Source organism: Athene noctua, chromosome 4 (genome assembly GCF_965140245.1).
Source record: "Athene noctua chromosome 4, bAthNoc1.hap1.1, whole genome shotgun sequence".
NCBI lineage: Eukaryota > Metazoa > Chordata > Aves > Strigiformes > Strigidae > Athene > Athene noctua.
Window position 1 is genome coordinate 30768553 of NC_134040.1, and position 18637 is coordinate 30787189.

Genomic DNA, 18637 nt, shown 5'->3' on the forward strand with positions numbered 1-18637 from the left:
CTAGACAGGCAACACAGAAAATGAAGCAAGTGAGTCCATGGCTTCTCCCATAGTGACAACGATGGATGAAGGAAGACAGCGCCAAGATGTTTTTATGTGAGTAGGGTGGGCTATATCTTTGGGTTTGGGGTTTTTAAAAGATATGTTTAGTGGAACTGACTCCAATTCAGTATTTCAGTGATGCAACATTGACCACAAAATCCAGAACCGTTTAGCAGTTTAGCAGAGGATCTCTAGATGCTTGAGCAGAAGAACAACGGCTGCCACAGAGCTCCAGGAATGAAAAGGCAGAGAGCTTATGGGAAAAGTCTTCTCTTAGTAACTGGGACAAGAACCAAACTGATATAGCTGTTTGGACATATGACATCTGATCCACTCAGAACACAGGCACTGTGTCAAAGTAATTGGGCTTATGGATTGCAAATGAACCTAAAAATTTCTGAAGGTTTTACAACATTCCCTTTAGAAAAGAAATATAAATATTCTTGTCCAGATAATTTTAACCATCACCTTTGTCTTTGAGGTGTAAATGTTTTAAACGTAGTAGTTCTATCTTTGTGCAAACTGAACTTAATGTTTCATCCATGTTTGTGCAAAAAGTATTGTCCTTTTTACCCTGGGAAGGAATCACTTTCCACCACTTCCTGAAGCATGTGAGATGGGGGAATTACTAATTTTCACAAAATGCAGTCTGAATTTTGTAGCAAAACATGAAATTGGAATTAGACTTGCAGCTCCAACTGTTCAAAGCAATCCTGTTACTTATGCAGTGTCCATCATGTCTCAGGCACCAAAAACACTAGCTGGTAAATTGGCTAATGTTCTATTTTTGAGGAATCGGCACAGAGAGAAGCTGATTTTAAAGCAGTGCTTGGTGACAAATTGTCCTGTTACCCTTCAGTGAAGAATCATAAAAGTACTGGTACTTGTAGGCTCAACCATGTAGGATTATATTTCCTTTGAAGCTACTCTTTCACATGTCATTTTTTACATGGTTGCAGATAGAAAGGAATTGGGGTGAATTGGCTGAGACGAAGGCAGTGATGAAAGGAAAGTAAAGCCTTTTTTAGTAAACACATGTAGAGCTTTCTTGGAGGTACAACTGATAATGAGTAAACCAGTCAAAAGGCAATGTTTATCAGTGACTGTATTTCAATGCATTCTCTTCTAAACAATTGTCCTTCTCTGTCATTCTGAAGTGACCTCAGAGGTCGGAAGAAGAAAACATAACAGTTCATCTCCTTTTTTAAAAAATTTTTTTCTTTTCTGTATATTTACTGGAAAATAAATATTTACAGCAGATTATCACAACATCAAAGCCATGACACGTGTCTTGTAGGCAAAAGATGTAGCTGTGTCTGTTTGGAAAATGTACTTCACCTGAAGGTTAACCTGCTCATATGGTCAAAAAACATTGCCTGCTCAAGCAACAGAGTGAAAGATTTCTTTTAAGTACTAGACAATTTTTTAGAAAGGAGTAAGAAAATAGTTCCAATTAAAAACAAGTGCTATTTAAGTAATGGCAAAGCTCCCACTGACTTCAAAGAAATCAAATCTGTCCTGTTTATGCATTACAGCCTGGCTTAACAACCTCAGCTGCACAAGAAAGTGTTTCTGACATCTTCTCTTTTCTGAATCCAGGCAGCCGCCAGAACATTTTGAGCTGTGCCTCCCCTATCTATGTACACAGGAAAACAGCTCAGTGAGAGCCAGTGCAGGACCAATCACCCGGCACACCATACACCCAGCATCGCTGCCACCAGAGAAGGACATGGTCACTACAGACTCTCCTCCTTGTTCTCCATGGCTGATTGCCATTGGCATTGGCCTGAAAGAGAGCTGCCTCCTCGCACTGTCCAGATGGAGGCAGGCTGTCATGAGGACAACAGCTTCATCAAAAGTGATTCCTGAGCCATTGTAAGAGCAAGATGGTTGCTGGAAGCTAGAGTTTATTTTTGGTGCTGAATACAGCCAAGGCTTGAGAGCAGCCCACATTTACATGCATGCTCTAGAGCAAGAGCTGCTTCCCTCAAAGAGAGCATTCCTAACCTACTAATATCACTTCCTACAGTAAGCTCAGGGGACAAAAAATGCCTTAAAATTAATCAGAATTCAAGTCAGTTAGTGATCTCTCTATCAATTGCACATAATAAAGCAATCCCACTGATGGCAGCAGGTAGCACATTCATCAAACCATATACACACAAGAAACTCCCTTGGCAGTAAAGTCCATCCAACAAGCATTGCCTTGGTTTTGAGAAGGATCATGCACTGTATTAGGACACTGTACAGGCCCCAGGCTTGCAAGCATTACTCCTGCACTGATGTCTATTTAAAAACAAACATTTCAAGTCTGATAAAGCCTAGAGTATAAAGATATTGAATTGCAAATTATGTTCAGTTAAACCTTCAGCAAAAAAGCATGAGAAATTCGAACTGACACATTCACCCTATAAAAGGGCAAATAACACTCCGGTAATGATTGTATCAGACCAAAAGCCCACAGCGCCTGAAGCTCGTTGTGTCCACCAGCTTTACTGATCTCCTGATCTATTGCCAGAGCGTTTTCTCCAATATAAGCCCTTAACTGCACACACACAAAGCTAAAGTGAGCTAGGAAAAGTTGAGAATTTTCTTTTCTTGGCTGTCATCTTCCCTGGAAATTGCCTAAAGGTGGCACTGGACAGAAGCCCACTGCAGCACGCCCACCCACTTGCTTATGTAGCACCCATCTCTTGGGGCAAACTGGAAATCTCCCTAAAAGCCATGACATATCCAACAAAAGGCAATTCATTAGTCTTTAAAGGACTGCTGCAAGGTCAACATTGGCCCTTCAATCTCACAGCTACCCAAAATAATGTTGGATTAGCCAAGAATCTCCATCTAACACCTCTCTGCACAAAAAGAGAAAATGAGGATCTAGGACAGTTTATGGAAGACAAGACACATTCCCAAATAATCCCATCTGGTATCATTTAATCAGATTAACATGGTAGAGCTAGCAGGTGCTCAGAGCTTTACTAGAAATCCTACAGTAGCAACACAAGCTAATTGCTGTCCTACACATATTTCCCTAAGGAAATCATTACTTCATTAGGAAGTAATGCCTTGCAGATGCATGATTGGTTGGGTACTATTTGCTGCTGGGTAGTAGCTATCAAGCATTGACTTTGCTCTCTGGTTTAACTCCTGCTGATGCAGTCGCACCTATCAAGGGCTGTGGTTGTGACTTTGTGGAAAATGAAAACTAAAAATAGGTAGACGCTAGTATATTTTTTTACACATAAAAACACTGAATAATGTTGTTTAAAAAAAATAAAAACTGAAAAAAATAGGTGTCTTTAAGCATTTGTGAAATGCAGAGCTAGGCTTGTTTCCTGGCTGACAGCTGTGCACCCCATCTGACAGCTGGTTCAGTCCAAAAGCCCCTTTAAGGACACATCTGGCTGCCCATCAGGCAGGATGGATTTAAGCCAACCCTGCCTGTCCACCTTCTTGATGCACTCCTGGCATGGGTGGTCAGGGGATCAGTTCACAAGTGTTTGCATAAGTGGTGACACTCAGAGTGATCATCATAAATTAGCCAGGCACCTGACTTTGAATTTACCGAAATAAACAGATTCAGCTCCTGCAAGGATGTACTTTCTTCAGTCTATAGTGTAAAGAATAACATCGAGTAAGCTCAGAAAACGTATTTTCAAAGCTCTTGCTACACCGATCTCTGCTTTAAAACCTCATATATTTGACTATGAGAGTCTCTCTGCCTTATGCAGAGAGCATATTGAAAGTCTAAATACACTAAACAGATGATGTAACTGGGCACAGAGGAGCAGCTGGAGGGACAGTTTGGTAACCAGAGCCGTATGTGGTTGAGATGGTTGCTCTGTGCTGGGTGACCCTGGGTCAGGTCTGGCCATGCTGCATATTGCTGGCCCTCACAACCACCATCCTGTGCAAGTGTCAGGTGCTGCCAGAGCAGAACCAACACATTTTGGGTCCAAAGCTCCACAGAAAGGCAGCATACTCACAGTGGCCATGGAGACCGCAGCAACCGTCTGCCACTGAACTGCCAGCTGTGTCAGAGCATGGGTATTTCAAGAAATGATCAACAGACTAATAATTATCATAATATTCAAGCAGCTTGTACGAATCTCTCAGGCCAGTGTATGAAAGCTTTTTGCCTGAATAGTTTACTCCAGATGGAGAAACTTCAGATAAGTCTCTCACTTCTGTCGGAGCACATTGCCCTGTGCTGGCTCATACCATTGACAGGGTCTGCACCCGTGGCCAGGATGCTGTGTGCACATCAGCCCCCTGCCCCACCACTGCTCTTTGCCTTATCCTTCCCTCCTTACTCCAGACAGACTCAGGGCACAAACAATGTATAAATAATGAGGAGTATAGATTTTATGTTTCCATTGCAAAATAAGACATGCTTCTTCTGGTGACAGAGATCAGAGATAGCAGCCTGAGACACTAACATACTAGCTACCCTCCCAGTCCCCTGTCCCATGGACAGCAGAGAAACTGCACAAGTGCTCACGCCCTCACCTTGCCAGGGTTGTTTCTCTTGGCAGGACAGTGATGGGGGCTGCCACCGCCGTAACTCCAGCCTGTCTCCTGTAAGATGTCGGGGGTCTGCTGCCTGGTCTGCCGCGACACGATGAAGTGAACCTGCTTCTCGCTGGCCTGTGGGAGGAGGTACAGTGTGAATCCCATCACCTGGGCACAATAAAGCCCTGTGCTTCAGCCCCAGAAGATTCACAATATGTGTGTCCCCTTTAAACATGGCTTGGATTTCCCACTAACATAGTTGCAATGACAGAAAGCAGTTGCATCAGTTCAGTTCAATAAAGTCCATAAAAATTTATTGCCAGCTACTTAATACATCTCTTGAAAATTTGGTTTTAACTCTGAGAAACCCTTCTTATCTGCCCCAAATTTGGCTGGAAGCAGTGATCCGCCACAGTGCGTGCTGATCAGCTCTTGCACATGCCTGCGTACACCACTTCAGACAACCAGGGCTGCTGCTGCCAGACAGGAACTCTGAAAAAGATGCAATTAACCCCATAACGAGGAATGGGATCAAGCTTTAGCTGGTAAAAGTGGAGAATAAATGATGTAACTGAGTCCACCTGCATGCAACGAGCATGACAGAAGTAAGACAGCTTAAAGAAAGGGATGTGCAGCCATTTTGAGAAGTCCTATTGCATTAGAGCACAGAGAGGGAGGACACAAGCAAGCACACAGAGTAATGGAGTTTAGGATGGCAAACTAGCCCAAATTCTCACTCTAGGAACAGGAATTGCAAAAACAATTAACCTAAAATAAGATCAAAATGCTTCTGGTCCTTTTTTCACAATGTAGTCATATTACTTATGTGCCTGAGAAATGCTACAAAGCTTCTACTGGGTTATGTTTGTTCATTATTTTTAAGGTGTTTTCTGTGTGCCTGATATTAGTGCTATTAAATCTGTGTACAGGTGATTTTTTCCTGTCTTATTTAATCAGCATTCTTTTGCAAGAAGCAAATGGCTTTATTCTTCCCTCAGTAAGACTCATATGAATCTGTTCAAGACAAGAGTGGTGCAAAGATGGAGCTGAGAGGGGGTAGGGTTTAGCTAGGTAAATCATAGACGTCTTCTATAAGGACAAACCAACATACTGAACTGAAGTGTAGAAATAGCCTCAATGCTATAGAAGCGTACTTGGAAGATATAAAAAATTAATCCTCTAATCTCCTGCTCTCCAGGCTAAAGACCCTGAACCTGTGGCAGGCAAGAAGAGGCTCTTAAGGGCTAGAGGGACTCCTGCCTGCTTGCTTGCAGGTTATTACCAAGGTACTGCTCAGTATCTAATGTGCAGCCCTCCCTGCAAGCACGTCTGGAGGTCTGATCCCCCTGGAGCTGCAGTAACGATGCATGTTGGTACCACAGCCCCGGGGGCACTGGACCTCCAGCCTCGCTTGCTGGCACACTGATGTGCCCTGCTCACTGGGGAGAAGCTCCAGGGAAAGCTGGCGTTGAACAAGCAGCTGGAAACCAAACCCAGATCCAGTTGCGCTATTGAAATCAAATCTCCCACAGACAATTAACAGAAGCCAGAGGAGGCCCCTGGGATTTCTGTTTTTATAGTTTGGGTTGTCTTTTCTGGAGCTGGATTCAACAGTAGTAGCTGAGAGTTAAAAAATGCTTTTGAAAAATACCACCGCAGATAAAAAAAAGCAACCTAGTTCTCCTAAACCTCCAGATTCAAGTCTGAAATCTGCATGCTCAGGTTGTGCTATTTTCAAGGAAGGTGATACTTCAGTAAAAATGGGAAAGTAATAAAGAAATGCACAATATCTTGGAGGATGTTAGTTTTTTCACCAGCAACTCAAACATCCACAGATTTGTAATACATCATTTGGTACACAAACACATATTTCAGAATAACTTTCTAGGTATTTTTACCAGGTCTGTTTTTCTGGAATATTAAAACCTCTGGAACTCAGCTGGTAACCAAAAGGAGAATGCTGTCTTTCAGGAGAAAGAAAACCACCCTCGTCCCTAGTTTGTAATATGATAGAGATGGAACTGAACAATACAAAACTAAACCTCCTAAGGACATATGGACCCATGAAAATCCAGTTTTTGCTAAAACAAACAACTTTAACTTACGCAACTTCTTTTAAAAATTCATCTGCTGCCACATGGTTAGTCTCAAAGTTGGTTATTTAGAGGAAGGTTGTAAATGTGATTAATTCTTGTAGAATGACTAGCAAAAGTTCAACAAGAGTCTCTACTGCAATATCAAATTTGTCTTCATCTCAGTCAAGCTGAGTAATTTCTCAGAAGTGTGGAGTGTTTTAAAAAGTTATCCAAACAACAAGACCAGCTTTTGTATTTATGTACTTCCATATAAAAAGCCATTAACATTTCTACTGATCAGAATATTAATTACTGCTTCATTCTGATCCCTCTCTCCCTCTTACCACTTGTTTTTCCTACAATTCCTTATCTGTTTTTTATGCTGAAGAAAGAATTAAAGAAATGAGGTTAGCTTTGAGACTGAATGTAAGTAATAGCCGAAACAATCTACTAGAATTAAAATTTGTGTTACAGCCAAAACAAATCAAGCAGGGAGGCAGAGACACTATGGCAACTTCTGAGCATCTAGTAGGCAATCGTGTCTTAAAAAAAGGTGACAGTTTTGCTCTTGGCTGAAGCTGCCCCATCTCTGGCAGGGATGATGGAGCATGAATGAACTCCACACCATGACCTGCTTTCTGCTGGTGGTGCTTGTCATGATGGAGAGGGGGTCGTGTGCCTGTCACAGCTGCTTCCAATGGCAGGGGAAAGAGGAAGAGAGGAGGGCAAACATCTGGGGGCAGTAAATTCTGGCACAATCCATGCAGCTCAGCTTGATGTCCTCACCCAAGTACACACTGATCTGTTACCTTGTTCCTTTTCTTGTCACTCCCATGGAAAACAGATGTGGAATGTCACGTTATTTAGATTAAAAGTGCCACATCTGACACAAGGCCATGACTAAAGATGACACGGAAAATGGGAAGCAGCAGACTCCCAAGTGTTACAATGTGTGCACGTTCCTAATTAGCGCTTATGTGTTTTCTTCATTTCAGTTCTTGTGACTGAGCTTATAAACAGCCAGACACCTAATCTACTGATTAACAACTGCTTCACATATGCTAATGTATAATTGCTAAAGGCCTGAAGAATCAGATTCATCTCAATTTTTCATTATTTAGAAGTCAAAACGAATCAGATTCCACAGAAATCTGATGTTCTCCCAGCTGTGTTTGGCCTAACAAGCCACCACTACCTTTTAGCAAATGTTAGTCCTGCTTTTAAAGACACCGAAGGTGTATTTGAAGCTTACATCACCATTAATTTGAAGACCTCAGTGTACTGTGAGTGACATACACTGAGGTCTCAACAGGCAGGATACTGTTGAGAAATCAGAGGACACAGTGAAACATCCCTTCGTGTAAGAAGCAAATGCAAAACACTTGCAGCCGCAGTATAATGGCTTTTCTCTGGCATAACATAGAAACAGGAAAGGCAAATGATAATTGATGAAAAAACATGACAAAAAAGACACAGGTTCTGGGAATTTTGCATTAGACAAATGTGATTCACAGAGCTCACATCGATGCAACGTAATCCCGGCTATTTGGAAACCTGAGTCTCCTCTTTGATGGGCATGTTGTTTAAATTCCCAGGGACTGGTGTGCATTTCAAGCATTATTATAAATAACATCCACTCTTTGGAACCCAATAAGAGCTTTAGTTGCATTTTTAAACACTTGTGTGTGAATGGTCTCATTAGTCATTTTTTCCATTCCATCTCTAGGCTGCATGTGTTTTTTGCTTATAAAGCACTGTTGCCTTGTTTTGTAGCCATAAAGAATTATTCCAAGAACACCAATTTTTTAGGAAGGTTTTCATTCCAGGCTTGTTGCCCTCAGAGAATTTAAGCCTCCTCCTGCCACCGCCTTCTGCTCCCAGTTAGTGAGCTACGTAAAGTAATCCAGAAAGATGCTGAACCAGAATTTCAGCAACTGGCATTATGTAAGGGGATGTCGTTTTCTTTACCTATGCTATAAACTTCTCAATAAAAGTTGGCTACAGCTAACTGTGAACCTATGCTAAAGGAGGACTCTTTTCCATAAAATGTCTGGATTCAAATGCTTCTTTCAGTCCAACTCATGTTACCCTGATTATACCTGTTGGAAAGGGGAAGCAGCCAGCCTGATTTGACATCTTTTTGTTGAAGCACATGGAATTCTTCAGTATGTGAACACTCTGTAGGCCTCCAAATGAAATGTAAAATTGCACAAGTACAATAACTGCTATAAATATAAAATAAAAGCAACGAAATATTCTTGACTTCATTTTTTTTTACATTGACATTTTCTAAAAATGTAAGCTGTAAAGAAAGAAAACAAATGAAAATTGTTCTGGAGTGGAAATTAGGCAGAAGCTGACTGATTTTGTAGCTGAGAAAGGCACAGTTGTTTCTTTTCTGACTGTTTTGTGGTAAGACTGTTTAGTGCATTGCAGAGGCACCCTCTTAGTTCTCCACATGAGTCTAAATAGAGATTTATAAAAACTACAGCTGCAGATACATTTTTTCCAAAACATCTGGATTTCCATATGCTGGATTTAGGTAAGAAATATCTACAAGTACCTTCAGTTGTAAAACACACCCATGGGAAATCACTGAGTCTGGAAGGATGTTGTTCATGCTGAAATGTGCAGTCCATTGCCTTAGGCTGCTCTGGTTTGCTCCGGGGCTGCACCAGGGAGCACTGTAGCTCCTTCTGAGCTGGCAGAATCAGGACCCAGATGGATCCAGTGCTTCCAGGGTGCAGGCTGGCCTGCCTTTTGGCAAATGACATCACTCTTTGGTGGTGCACAGAGTATATGGATGTTCACATTGATCTGTATATTCCAAAGCCTGGTGGTAGCAGGTATCGCTGTGACAGTCTATGCCCATATTCCACCCTTGTACTCACAGCAAAACTAAGAAGCTTTTAGAGGTGTAAATTCCCAGCTGAACTTGGCACATCTACTTCCCTCCCCAAAATAAACACAAATTAAGTTTGGCCCCTGCTTTGTAATGGACAGTGAAAATACATTGCCTGTTTTTTGCAAAGTTTAGAAACCAGGGTCAAAGTGGTGGTGACAAACCTGTATCAGCTGGGCTGCACTCTCTGGGCTGCCGTACCGATGGTCATGCCCATTGATGGCCAACACCCGGTCATTCTCTTGAAGTTGTCCATCACGAGCAGCCACACCACCTTCCAGCAAGTTGAAGATAAATACCCCCGGTTCATTGGCTTTGCGGACCAGCTTTATTCCTAGTTGCTCATCTGGACTGCTTTTGTTTAGCACAACATGAAAACTGTCATCCCTATTGCAGTGAGCATCAAGGAAAAGTCCGCTGTTTCGGCATCGGTACCTCTGCTCTCGGAGGACTGTCAGTTGGAGCACATGGCAGGGTTGCTTCAGGACTGACAGGGCATAGTTGTGAGGCACATGTTTGATGTCCATGCCATTTACCTGGGAGAGAGAAGCATAGATCAACAGCAGAAAGACTGTCTAATCTGAATCGTCACTGGAGATGGCAGATCTATTTACACAAACGTCTCCATACAAAGTGACGTGTGATATTTCAAACTGTGTCATGCAGGAGGCCAAGTTTGCAGTGCAGAATAGTCTTCCCCCCAAGGAAAGGATGCACTGTAGAGACACTTTCTGCCTTTCCCCACCCCCCCTGCCCCCCCTTTCTCCCTGATAGTCTCCAGCAGACATATATGTTATTTTTCAGCTTTATTATTGCTCTTTTGCTTTTTCCCAAGCTCCAATATCTTCTTATATATCTCAGTTTTATTCCACTAGCTTCTGATTTCAAATCACCTTGCAAGGCTTTCCTTTCACTCCCACTACTTTCCTGCTGTTTCTCTTCTTATCTCTCAGCTGTTCTAGGTACACTAAAAAAAAATGTTTCCCACTAATGAATCTCTAATTAAAATGAAGAAAAGAGCCTCAAGTTTAAATGCCCTGGATATTTACTAGAAATTATGCTGATATACCACACCAGATAATCAGGCTTTTTATGTTTCTCAGTGTTTTCCAGGTAAGATTTAGCTCAGATGGTGGTAAAACTGCATAACTGCCACTTCTTTAATTTGGCTGGGGAAAAGAAAGAGAAAAAAAAAGGAGTTTCCAGGCAATCCTGTCATATCTGTGTGTGTAAGAGTGACTAGGCATTGCACTTTGTCACTGTTAAATGAAAACCAGTTGAAAGGTTGTAATTCATTGCTGGCTGGAAAACCTGAATCAGACAAGTTATTTCCATGTAGTTTTACATCTCACAGGTTGAACCATTTAAATATTAAGAAATGTCTCCAAACTGCACAGAAATGTTCCCCAGCATGGACAAAAGCATTCGACTGATGTTTGATTTTGCAGACTGCCTGTGTGGTCACAACAGGCTGGTCCCCACTGTGATCTGACGGGGCACCACACCCCTAGAGATACAGCTCAACTAATTTTAAGTTGGCAGCTTGGATACCACGAATGGCATGAGCTGCACCAGCATGGGACTGAAATCGCTGAGATTCCTTGATACATCCCTGAGCAGTCAGTCATTACCAGAGAGAGCTGAGCCGGGCCCATCCATGCTGTAATCACAGCTTCCCACTGCAGTTTGGAAGTGCCCTGCAGGAACAGTTTTGTCTCAGTTGTGCCATTAACTCTGCTGCTCCATGCTGGCACTAGGACAAAAATATCCCCAAAATGCACGACTGGGTGACACTCATCCAGCTGCTGCCTAGAACCACAGTCCAGAGGCATGTTTAAACAGTGCCAGAGCAAAGTATACCCATGTCATGATCCTGAGAAATCCCTTTGGCTACAGTCTCTCAGACATGAAGCAGAAAGCGTGTCACAAGCCTGGCATGCCTCAAGTGTCCTCATCTACCACTGGGGTCAGCAAAATCTAGAAAAGCATGGTGGCTTACAGGTGGTGCTCTGAATTTCAAATTATTTTGAAGTTTCCTTAATAATTACTCACATTGAATGTGTAGTAGAAGTAGTTAATAGGGCTGGGAGAACTCTTCACTAATCCTACCAGCCAGGCATGCCAGAGCAGGCAGTAAGATGGGCATCCAGAGTCCCACCTGGAAGATGACCCTGAGATATGCATGGCAGACCTTGTGGTCCACCCCACTTCCAGCTGCTATAGCCTTATCCCAGCTAATGCCATACTGGTTACTCTGGGTAACAGCACCAGTCTATCCTTGGCAACATGGCCTACAGTGAACAGAATCACAGAATCACCAAGGTTGGAAAAGACCTTGAAGATCATCTAGTCCAACCATTAACCTAAGACTGACAGTTCCCAACTACACTACATCCCTCAGTGCTATGTCGACCCGACTCTTAAACACCTCCAGGGATGGGGACTCCACCACCTCCCTGGGCAGTCCATTCCAATGAGGTCGTATACCTGTTGTATAAAGAAATGCTTCCTAATATCCAGTCTAAACCTTCTGTGGTGCAACTTGAGGCCATTCCTTCTTGTCCTATCACTTGTTACTTGGCTAAAGAGGCTCACCCCCAGCTCTCTGCAACCTCCTTTCAGGTAGCTGTAGAGGGCGATGAGGTCTCCCCTCAGCCTCCTCTTCTCCAGACTAAACACCCCCAGTTCCCTCAGCTGCTCCCCATACGACCTGTGCTCCAGACCCTGCACCAGCTTCGTTGCCCTTCTCTGGACACGCTCGAGTCATTTTCAATGTCCTTTTTGTAGTGAGGGGCCCAAAACTGAACACAGGAATCGAGGTGCGGCCTCACCAGTGCTGAGTACAGGGGTAAGATCCCTTCCCTGTGCCTGCTGGCCACGCTATTGCTGACACAAGCCAGGATGCCATTGGCCTTCTTGGCCACCTGGGCACACTGTTGGCTCCTGTTCAGCCAGCTGTCACTCAGCACGCCCAAGTCCCTCTCTGACTGGCAGCTCTCCAGCCACTCCTCCCCAAGCCTGTAGCACTGCTGGGGGTTGTTGTGGCCCAAGGGCAGCCCCCAGCATTTGGCCTTATTGAAACTCCTACAGTTGGCCTTAGCCCATTGATCCAGCCTGTCAATATCTCTCTACAACAAAACAGCCTGCTCAAATGTTTAGCTGTAATTTGGAAAACCTATGCTGAACTCTGCCATCTCTGGCCACACTGACACCAATATTTGAGCCAGATAATTTAAGCTCCTTGGAGTATACTTGCATGAGCTGCAGCTGTGTCTTTGGCTTGCAACATGAATATACCTGTGCACTCCAACTACACACCATCAAAGCAAGGAAAGGAACTAGTATTTTCTGTCATCACTCTTTTCTTCTAAGGACTGAAGCATTAATATCATTTAGCATCCTTGCAGAGCTCCGAGTCTCTGGGGCAGATGAGAGTGCAGTTCATGTTTAAGAGCTATTGCTGAAGCTCCTGCTCACAACATACATGATCTTCAACCATGTGGCTTAATTCTTCTTCATCTGTTATACATTTCTAAAGAAACAGGAGCAGAAGTAGCAGCCAACAGCTAATGCCTGAGCATTGCTCAAGTTTGTTCTTAAAGATTTCACCTTCACCTGTGGCTGCTGGTAGAGCAACACTCACAAAATAGAGCGGGCAGTGTCTCACACTGCGGTGCTGAACACATTGTACAGAGGAGCTGGATGCTGAAATAACTTAAGCCTGATCAGGCCCCTATCACCTATCCTGGCATAAGTGGGATGTAAGGCAATGGAAACCTCACTAATGGAGATTTAAGCCCAGAGTTCAATAGAAACAAACTGGGCAAAAAGCCCAGCCTCCGCTTTCAGAAAAAGACTTTTTCACCACTGAGTCAGAAATGCCAATAGGCTATTGTGCTACATTGCATTTCAGATCTATCATGTTTGGGTAGAAAACAGAGAGGCCTGGTAGTAACAGGAAAAATAAACAAATCTGTGAAATGAATGAAATCATCACAGCATGAAGAGGAACTGAACATCTTTCTGCATGAATTATTCTACCCACACAAGCGACATTGCAAATCTCATCTCATGACTGACTTACATTATCTTATTCTTTGTTAGGATACTTTTATCTTGCACCTCCTGTACAGCACTGTACCTTTAGTATCATGTCTCCAGGCAGCAATCTTCCGTCTCTGGCAATTACCCCATCTCGATAAATATGCTGTATAATAATGTGAACCAAAGGAGTCTCACTGCCTCCCACAATCCTAATGGCCAGGTTTTCATGGGGATCGGTACGGTTGATCTTAATGCAGGTAATTTCCCCATCTGGAATCAGGTGATACAACCTGGGAAAACCTGGAAATGCACATTTTTAGGTATTTATTTGACATCACAGTTTTGCTTTGTTAAAACATGCACTGAACAACTTCAAGTACCTGCCAGTTATCCAAACTAGGTTTTGTGCATGAATATGATTTATACTAAGTGGGGAGAAAAGGATATATATACTTGCTGAGTGGACCTGAAGGGATTTTTTTTTTTTAATTAATACATTCAAACTTCCTTTATTCCCCCCAAAACACAACTTTTGATGTAATCTAGACAGTTTAAATGTGCTTAAAAACAGTTACACGTACTAATATTTTAAGGGAACAAAATACATTTTTAGCCACCGGAGACCTCTCTGAACCAGGTCACTGTTCCTTGGTGGCCCTGGAGTAGATGGGCATGGACACCTCAACAAACATCCATCCGTGCCGCGGGGGGCTGCACACCCTGTCTCACTGGTAGCCTCCTGGGCTGCCGTGTTTTCCTCCATTTTTGGTGCCATAGCTGAGGACTGTGTGCTTGGCTTGTGACATTCAAGGAAGGGGTTCAGCTAACAGAAAGGCAATATTTCTCAGGCAGCCCAAAGTACACCATAGTTTCCCTACCAGACCCCTCTCTTTACATCACTGCTTGAGTTCTAGGAAGTAGGAATGACTGTGTTTGTATTAAAACCTGGAAGGAAAGATCTCTGCTGGTCCTGGCAATCTGGGTGTGGGGAAGAGTGACTAAGGGTAGGCAAAGGTACTTTTTGCATTTGTAATGCAATGGATAAGAGTAATTTCTTCCAAACCCTACTTTTCAACTGACATGTTTGCTTTCACAACATGTCACTAATACTTTCTTTCCTTCTAGGTCAATTCAAAATTATAATCCACATTCAACAATGAGCAGCGTTGGAGTAAAAGCACTAGTGAGTTTTCTAGCACAGGTGTATCAGCCTTCAATTATTCAGAATCCCCCATAAGTGAGAGAAATCTTTTGGAGTTTTTGTGTGTGGGTCCAATCCAGTGCTTATAGGAAAAACCCGTAAGTTGAAAAATTAACTGTTAATATTGTTTCAATAACCTATTTTAGAAACTAAAGTACAGTGACTGTTACTGAATAGTGGTAAAGTGTTAAATGAAAATGAACAGAGCAGTATCTGAGACAGAATCAATATTTTTCACTACAGAATTAGCAGGTAAGAAACCAATAAAGCACCAGAACCTTTTGGGAGAGAGCAAGGGGAAAGAAAGAATAGGAAAAAAATATTTAAAAACACCTTGTTGCATCCCTTACCACTTCTTTGATCATATGGTCTTCAGGGCAGGAAGCTGTCTTCCTCGACGTCCGTAAAAAGCACCTACCGGTAGCACGGACTTCGACTTTGTGGTTTTACACAGAGTTGACAGTCAATATAAGTCTACCTAGATAACTATACAGCCTTCATTCACCTAATATCCAAGTATTCACTTAGTTTATATTCTTGTAATAACAGTTTCTGTCTAATATGGGTTTGCTTCAGTTTTGCAAACAACTTTAATGTCTCAGGAATAGAAGGCTCTTTATTTTCCCCATACTCCTCTATTTTCTGAACATTATTTGCCCAGCCTGTAACTTGTTCGCTTCTCTCTAGCCTGAAGGGTGGATTCACTCCATCTAAATTCAGGCCTCTAAGCCAAATGTCTAATTTGGTGATCTGCTTGCTCTGGCTTCCTTTAAAGTACACAGACACACAAAAGAAGCAATACAGCTACAGCACTAAATCACCCCTGGAGGTGCTAAACTCTCTCCACTGCTATGTAAGAAGAAAGGGGCAATTAACTCTGGCATCTCAGTGAGGTGCTTAAAGTCAGATAATACAAATACTCCTCAAAAATCACCAAAGGCCTGATCCCTGCATCAGAATAAGCATGCAAATTTTACACTTTCAGTGTGTTTATAAGATGCAAATAATAATCTGGATGCCCAGCTCTTCTCTGCATGGAAATAGCATAAATAAATATCTGTTTATTTTGCAGACTACCAAAACAGTCCTATAGCAGAACTATTTCCATTTCCTGCTGCATGATGATTCACCCCGTGTCCTAACAATCTGCTTTTTGACTCAAACACCCATTCTTCCACATCTCATTGCAAAAACTTTTCTAAAGGAATTACCCAGTTACAATTCTTGACCATCAAAGACTGTGGACTGAACAAGCTATTGAAACTCCCACGTTATTTCAGTCTATAATTATCCCAAAGCAAAATCACAGCAACATGGCAGCGAACAAGTCTCTACACTTATATAAGACTTACATATATCTTTATGTAAGGTATAATAAACTTATATAAGTTTCTTTGCATTTTGAACAATGTGTTAATTGGTTTATTAAGTCTTGCAGTGGCACTTGGATGATTTTCAATATAACTTTATGCAAATTCTTTTAGAGGAATTTTTAATACCTAATTTCCTTCTGAAGTGTGTGGTCTACAAAAAACCACATCTTTCAAAGATATCTTCCAAAGAGAATCTTGCCAGTCTGCAGGTCACTAAGGTTTTGTTTTTCATAATTAGCAGGATGTACGGCCTCACTGCCTGTATTCATTTGATTTGTTCTTTATCTAACACAATTAATAAATTGCACCATCTTCTCCTCAGATGGACCAAACAATCAAAATAACTCCATGACTCTTAACTTCTGTTCTCTTCACTGAACACTTGCTTCTTGTTTTCATCCCAGATGTATACATGGATGTTTTTATTACCGACAACCTAGACCGTCATATTTTGATAAACTGATAATTTGACAACCAGCATGTATAAAATACACAAATACGTATCTTTTTTTGAATAAGAAAATTTACAATCACTTCTTCACCAAACAATCTGCATACATTGTGTATAGTTTGATCAAATTCTACCATGCCTGTTTCAGGATGATGTCATGTCTGGAAAGAAATGTCTTCAACTTGAATTTTTCTAAGGTATAGAATATACCCAGAAGAGTTGGACCCTGCTTTAGCCCCTGGTAGTGTACAATGAATGGGGCCTCAGAAACCCAATTTAAGAGACTCCAACTGGGTTGAGGGCTTGTACCATTCATATACACACAGCTTGTTGTGAGGCTGGAGCATCAGTTTGCACAGACCCCATTTTCCAGCCCTTACACTTAATTAGAATTCTCTATTCTCTTCAACCAGGTTTTCCAGAGCAGGAAAACCCAGGAGTATTGCATACCTTTCTTTACCATTTTATATTTCCAGTCCTTAAATATCGAAGAGCTGCTGAATCTAGAAAGAAGTAAACTTTCTGTCTTGTTTTTGGTGATTCTTGCAGGTTTTCCCACAGAGTGTTGTGGTTTTGTCACCGGGAGTTGTATGGAGCATTCTGAATCTGTCAATATAATAAAATGTCATCTGCATTCAGAAAGATTGTGTGTGCTTTTTCCTCAAGTAATATCTTCCTTATATTAGTGTGCAATTTTATTGATATTTTCACACATTCCATTACACTAACAAATAACATAGGAGAGACCAGTAAACTCCTCTTGTCTGGCATAGTGTAGGGCACTGAGCACTCGTTAATATAGTGGCCATGACACAGTAATACAAAATTTTAAGTATGCTTGATATTTTATCCACACAGTTCATAATACTTAATGGCAGTGTTCCTTCAGCTCTCAAGTTTTGTCTGACTTCTGTGTGCACCATGCTCCTTCTGACAGTGATGCCATCAGGATAACTTCTGCCTTCTTTCCCAGTATCCAGTGTGACAAAGCACAATGTGATGTTTGCCATGACTTTTGAGTCTAGATTAATCAAAGGTCACTGTAAACAAAACTTGTGTCTCAGGTTTCAAGTCCTTATTTAGATCAGAAGCTCTGACTGATGTGAGGTGCCAGCTCACCCCCATAAATAAGGCTATCTGCACACTCATACTTCCCAGCACCTGGTCACTAGAATTTAAACAAAGTTTGTTTCACATATTCTTGGAAAATTCTTGCGTCTGTGAATGTCACATGCACTTGCACTAGTGTGGGGCTTCATTCTGTAACTCTTCCTCCACAATTGATTTTCATTTAGCATTTCATTCTCCCAGTGGTTTGCCATCATTTTGATTTAATGCCTTACATTAACTCTCCAGGGATGTTGGTCTGATGTAGGGAGCAGGTAGAAGGCAATGACAGTTCTACTGTCTCTTCTTGCTTCTCGACATTCCTCTCACCAGAGGAGTCCCAAAAAAAAAACTAAAATGAAATTGTTGTAGAGTTGAATGTGTCTCAAAAGAGTTGTGGCTATCTCATCTATGGGATGCAAAGTTTATCAGTCTGCAGTGCAGGAAATGCTACAGAGTCAATCTCTTTCTTCTGGAAATTGCCCAACTTATTGTCCTACAGCAGAGTGATTTGAACCAGTTCTGTTAAGATTTCCAACAGCTGTTTTGGGAAATCAGAACTGCAACTGAATCAAATCTGGGGAAAACAGAAACAGCATGGGATTCCTGTGGGGTGCAGCCTTCCTGAGACAGATGCTGGGCTGGGCTGTCTTGTTCTGGGGCTGGATAAGCTACTTTCCTGCACATAGAGAGCCCTAATGCCATGAAATGGTTGGTACCTGGAGCCATCTGTGTTTCACTTTTTTCTTCATGTACCTTTCCCAAACATTGAAGTATTTATTATATATATATCTACCTATTTTCTATATATACATAAAATACAACAGGGCTGAGACTGAACAGTAGGAGTGAGACACACCCATACAACAGGAAAGTCGGTTCTGTGGTCCTGCCAGTGCCTGCCAGGACTGCCTTGATCTTGACTGCTGC

General features: G+C 42.1%; 1 protein-coding gene across 3 annotated transcripts in view; it reads right to left on the reverse strand.

Annotated features, from left to right (window-relative positions):
* The window catches only part of LNX1 (ligand of numb-protein X 1), a 77826-nt gene that overhangs the window by 11523 nt on the left and 47666 nt on the right, over positions 1–18637 (reverse strand). For 2 of the 3 annotated variants that reach the window (XM_074904803.1, XM_074904804.1), the window contains 3 exons: positions 13673–13875; positions 9696–10067; positions 4552–4689 (listed from right to left, as the gene is read on the reverse strand). In XM_074904803.1, coding sequence (XP_074760904.1) covers positions 4552–4689; positions 9696–10067; positions 13673–13875 — 713 coding nt within the window. Of the gene's footprint in view, positions 1–1013; positions 1027–4551; positions 4690–9695; positions 10068–13672; positions 13876–18637 lie in introns of all 3 variants that reach the window. The other variant, XM_074904805.1, reaches the window with a different exon arrangement.